The 5,553-nt window shown below is 35.9% G+C and overlaps 2 protein-coding genes across 3 annotated transcripts; one reads left to right on the top strand and one right to left on the bottom strand.

The window, feature by feature from the left end:
- Nucleotides 1-411: 411 nt before the first annotated feature.
- On the top strand, nt 412-2,350 carry LOC130970238 (uncharacterized). Its single transcript, XM_057896249.1, has 6 exons — nt 412-780; nt 935-983; nt 1,067-1,193; nt 1,382-1,452; nt 1,547-1,619; nt 1,849-2,350. The coding sequence occupies exons 1-6, from the start codon at nt 588-590 to the stop codon at nt 1,960-1,962; spliced, it is 627 nt and encodes a 208-aa protein (XP_057752232.1). The 5' UTR covers nt 412-587; the 3' UTR covers nt 1,963-2,350.
- A 148-nt stretch (nt 2,351-2,498) lies between these two features.
- LOC130970362 (UPF0496 protein At1g20180-like) lies at nt 2,499-4,204 on the bottom strand. 2 transcript variants are annotated; one of them, XM_057896430.1, is made up of 2 exons: nt 3,932-4,204; nt 2,499-3,804 (listed from the first exon to the last, which is right to left on the bottom strand). In XM_057896430.1, the coding sequence occupies exons 1-2, from the start codon at nt 3,981-3,983 to the stop codon at nt 2,618-2,620; spliced, it is 1,239 nt and encodes a 412-aa protein (XP_057752413.1). In that variant the 5' UTR covers nt 3,984-4,204; the 3' UTR covers nt 2,499-2,617. The 2 variants fall into 2 exon arrangements, with proteins under 2 accessions (XP_057752413.1, XP_057752414.1); XM_057896431.1 differs by having other exon boundaries at nt 2,499-3,801.
- Between the last annotated feature and the right edge of the window lie 1,349 nt (nt 4,205-5,553).

Below are 5,553 nucleotides of genomic sequence, written 5' to 3'. Positions count from 1 at the left end.
TCAGGAGTTAATTGTTATCATAAGCTCCTTCCCCTTTTCATTTACTAATAACTCTTTGTTTTTATACGTTTTTATTGATTCGATTGGGTTTTCTGGAACAGGCTCAATGAAAAAGTCTGTAGGTCTAGCCCATTAACTAGTAACTATGAGACAAAAAATGAACAAATGAAAAAGAAGAAAGGGTTAGTTAGTATCAAATTTGGAGGATGGAAATGGAGCTTGTTTTGCCTCTGAATGATTAGTCATTAGACTTCTGGCCCGATGAATACCGGTGCAAACCAAAAAAAAAAAACTTGGATTGGCCAGTGTGAGAATTGGAATTCCGTTTTTGTATGCAACAACTTAACCGAATGATTCGCATGTTGTTCCTGCGATTTGAAGTACTTCTACAGTTCTACTTTCTAACTAACTGGTCTGTCTGGTCGGTTACGGGTTACCTCAACTGACCACACCTGAAACCTTAACGTGGTGGTGGGCTGGTGGCAACTGCCTCTGGCTCTTTCCCAGTTCGTAAAGTGCTGCTTCACTCTCCTCATCTTCCTTTTTTTTTCCATTTAAATTTATATACACACATAATAATTAATAATATGTCCAACCACGTCATCGAAGAATCTACCTCTTCAGCAACCAAAGAACTCGAACAAAAACAAGAGAAGGAGAAGGAAGAAGAGAAAGATGAAGATGACGAGTTACGAAAGCTCCTACTCCCCGATGTCTGTAATCTTCCTTCAACTCCTCCTTCCGCCGTTGAATCCAACTTCGCCATTTACTTCGCTCTAGGTACTCTTTTTTTTACACTCAAATTGAAACTTTTTTTTCCCTTGACATAAACCCTAAACCTCTGTTCCATATTGATGTTAATGACAATTAATGAATGAATGAATTAATTAGTATTGTAAATCTAACTGCATTGCTCTGTTGTTTCGATTTTCAGATTTTATGAAGCCAGGGCACGATCAGTACGTTTACCGGCACGCCAATGGGTATAATATGATATAATTGTTAGCCTCTTAATTTTTCTTCCTTAACGTTGCTGATGGTTTTTCATTTTGATTTGATTTTAAAGCTTGTGTGTGATTGGTTTGGCTCCTTCCCACGTTTCTTTCAAGGATGAAGGTGGAATCACAGCCATAGATTTCAATGTGGGAAAGTCTGATCGCAGTGGGGTCAAGGTCACTGGAAAGCGTAAGAAGGTGTGTTTAAACTTGTCATCCATGACGAACATACGCCAAGCTTATTCTGATAAATGTAAATTCATATCTGTTTATTACTAATAAATCATATCTGTTTGTTGACAATGTACTAATAAATCAATGAGGTTGCATCATAAATCATATTACTGCTTTCTATATTATTAAGATATGGTTTATTATTTATGTAGAATGCTCAACACTTTGAGTCCAACACGGCTTTGTGCAAAGTTTCTACCAAAGATGATTCCTATATAGTGAGGTAAGTTCCCTAGCATGTATGATACAACCTTTATTTATGTTTATGGGTTACCTCTGAATTCTTTGATAACCTGAATTGTGGGGATTTGTCGTAGGTGCTGTGTCAAAGGCTCCCTTTTGGAAGTGAACCAAGAACTGATCAAGCAACCAGAACTACTTAATGCTTCGGTAACAATACTAAATTCTTATCCTGTTTCATTAGATCATTACTGTGATAATGCAGATAAACTTTTACCAGTCCATTTGTCTTTGAGAACAATTGGTACTGCTGCTGAGTATTTGCAAGTCTGTGAATATAAAGTTAAAGCATATACTCCAATTTTCTGTTACTTGTCTTCACCTGAATACCATGTGTTGGTACCATGAATTATTCAATTTCATGTTATCAATACTGCAGGCAGACAGGGAAGGATACATTGCTATTATAATGCCAAAACCTGCTGATTGGCTTAAGATCAAGGCCTCCCTTGTTAGCGTTGAGGAATACAAGAAATTGAGGGAAGTCAGTTGAATTAGAACCATGCATCGATTTATGATGACACGTTGAAGGAGACTGTGAAAACGCATGCTACCATATTTCATTACTTAATCCATGGTTTCCCCATATGATGCTTCAAGTTCTGTAATCTCAGAAAGCTACAAATTTGAAGAAATCAAAAAACATTTAGGTGCTTATTGTGGGAAACCTCTTTACAAGACTGTGGCACAGTCATTGGGGCTCGACCGTGTTAGTTTCGGCACCAAAGAATAGATTGATTTTGATGCTAATGTAAGACCGTTCTTTAGAGTTTCCATTTTGGTTTTGGTTTGTTTTATGCTTTGTGAACCTTATTTACTCCGCAAATCAAGATATCAGGATTCGGAATAAAAATTCAAAGCCGAACACATAATTAAATAAAAAGCTGTGTAATAAAAAATCAGTATTACTTGATCTGAAATTTTATCAGTATGAATATATTTGGTTCGCGGTAAAAATGGCATACAAATCATATTAGTTTTTGTAACATTTCATATTGATTTCATTTGCGAAAAATTCCATCTATTTTTACAATTGACCAAATATACCTTTGTGTGATAATATATATGCTCTACGAAAGGCAAGTCAAAGAATTACAAAAAATGATTTGAAAATTGAAACTCGTTGAAACTCAAAACCACAATCTCAGTTAAAGGGATGAAGAGCCAAAGCCACTTGTGAGACTTTCCTGTTTCAAAGAAGTGTGTGACGACACAGAAATTTGTTCTTGTTCCTCCATCACAATTTCTTGCATAACAAGTCTTCTAGATCTGTTTATGGTGAGGAAGCACAGGTAAGTATGCTCTTCAAGCTCTTCCAACTGATCCAAAAAGTTGGACTCATAGTCGTGAAACTCCCTCACAACCTGTTTGAGTATTTCAAACTTGCCATTTCCACTCTTCAAACATATATCAGCAACCTCTCTTCGGTGTTCTACCTCATTGTGTAACCTATTAACCATACGGCTCATAGTATCCAAATCATTAATTAGTATATAAACCCCTCTTGCAGCAATATCAAGTTGCTCACAAAGCCTCTTATTATCATTAGAAGAAGGGGTTCTGGTGAAGTTGAACCTCTTCCTCATCAACCCAAATGAGCCACCTATTATACACGGTGCTGCCACAAAGCCAACAATGCTATGGAATGCAAACACAATTAAAGCAACAACAAGAGCACTATACGAAGCAATAATAGCAATTCCTCCAACTTTCTTGCAAACTCTCTTTATTGTTAACATTCTTCGAACTTTCCCTCTCTTTGACTTTAGCCTATGCAGGAGTACCATGTACTTATCGTGAATTTCACGGAACATCATGGGACTAATAATGGACAAAGGGTTCTTTTGCAATGCAAATGAAGCAAGATCTCCACAAATAGCTTTGCGGGGTTGGTCATCCTCATCTATGCCATCCAGAACACTTTTACTTAGCTTGATGATCCTTGTAACCTTTGCATAGGCAATTCGAGTTTCATGGATACCTTGGAGGATTGTGTCGCAACATTGAGATGCTTCTAAGCTGGCTTTGAAGTATTCAAGCACAAGATGGTGCACCTCTGACCTCTCCACCATGTTTGCTATAACTTCTTGCCGCGGTTCAAGTAAATACTCTGTGAGATGCATGAAGAAAGGAAGCGGAGAAGACGTGGAAGAAGATGATGATGATGATGATGAAGAAGAGAGGCCTGTGGTGCTTCTTATCTTTCTGAGCTGCCCTTGGAATTTTTTGCATATTTCGACGTAGGACTTTGTTCTGAATGCTTTCAGGTATTCTTCATTCACGTTCGGCTTCCTATAAGATTTATCTTCATCTTGGGTTTTCGGTGATCTACCTGCTGGATTTTTAGTAAATTAATTAATGAACAATTTCACTAATGTTTAACCCAAAAAGTTAATGATCACGTATATATATAGTAAATGAGGCAAGGATAAAATTAAAGAGCTGCAGAAATAAAAATTCACCTGCTGCTCTTTGCAAGGAAGAAAGCAATCTACTTCTTGTTGGTGTCATCATCTCTCGAACAAAGCATATATAAGAGGTCAGAGATATGATTTTTTTGATGATGTTGATTATATTAATTATTCTTTTGCTTCCTAAATAATGCTATATTGTACGGTATATATAATCCTATGGTATTATGGGGAACGATCTGGATTCTAGCGAAAAGAGAGAAAGAGAATCAGAGAGAGATGTCTTGGGAAAAAATCTACAAGAAGAGAAGTAACCCCGTTGGCAATCGGAAATGCCGCAAATACTAAATTACGTATATATATGTTATGTTATATATAAGTTGTGATTATTATTATTGTTACCATTACCAATGGCTTTAATCACACGTTAGCTTAGCTCACACGCTCTGTTCTCCTACGTGGAAGCTGAAGAGATCCGATCCTTCTCCATCTCATAAGCTCATCAACCTATCCGTTTACATTCTATTGATTGATCCACAACGTAACATAAGTCAACTGACACTTTAATTCCCATGGTGTTTATTGTTAAAGCCAAATAAAACATACATTTTCATTTTTTGTGAAGAAAATAATAGTATTTAGTGGATATTGATAAAAATATCTTCATATAAAAAAAATAAATATAAATTAAAAAATGTTATTTGTACAACAAAATTCAATTTTTCGTCCGTCTTTAATATTATTTAATTATTTTTTAATTAAAATATATTTTTATTTTTTAGATACACATTGATAATTAAAATTAATTTAACTAAGGAAAAACTACCAAAAGTACCCATGAAGTTTACGAACGCTGACAAAATACTCATAAACTAAGGAAATTAACGTTGTATCCATGAAAGATGGATTTCGTATGACAAAAGTATCCAAATCCTAAATTTTTATTGATTTTTTAATAAAATGCCCAAACTACCCCACTGTTACCCCATTCTACCGTCACTCTCTCTCTTCTCACTTCTTCCTCTCTCTTCACTTGTCCCTCTCTCAAAAACCCCCACAGAATCTTCTCCCTTTCACTCTTAAGGTGACTAGAATACCTTCATTGCGTGACCCAACCTGAGGAGAATATCACCGTGGCACACCTGTTGCAGCCGAGGAGAACATCATCGTGGCGCGCCTGACCCAGCATATGAGAATACCATCATCTCACGTTTGAGAAGAGAGAGGGGTCGCGGTGCTCTTACATGCAGGAAGAGGGTTCGATAAAGAGAAATCAAAGAAGAAAGGGAGGTGGCCCTGTGGATGGAGGTTCTCCCATTGACGATGTTACAGCCGGCGAAAAAATGTATATTTTTTTTAAATATTTTTTATTTCATTTTTCTTCTTTTCAGAAATTAATTTAGTTACTACTAAAATGATATTGCTCTATTTTTTTTTTAAATCTGCTTCTATTTTTTATGAAGGCTGAGATTGAATTACAGAAGATCAGGTTTATGGCTACTTCTACTCCTGATGATTTGTTGGTTTTTTATGGTTGATGGCTGTTTCTACTTCTAGTTTTGTTAAAGTGAATTGAAATTGGATGAATGAATTTGAAAATTTTTATAAGTTGAGTATTTTTTGGTGTTTTATTGATTTGGTTTGGGTATGGATTGTAAACTTATGAGTGAATC

This window comes from Arachis stenosperma, chromosome 3, assembly GCF_014773155.1.
Source record: "Arachis stenosperma cultivar V10309 chromosome 3, arast.V10309.gnm1.PFL2, whole genome shotgun sequence".
NCBI lineage: Eukaryota > Viridiplantae > Streptophyta > Magnoliopsida > Fabales > Fabaceae > Arachis > Arachis stenosperma.
The sequence above is the reverse complement of the archived record's forward strand: the minus strand, read 5'-3'. Positions and strand labels throughout refer to the sequence as shown.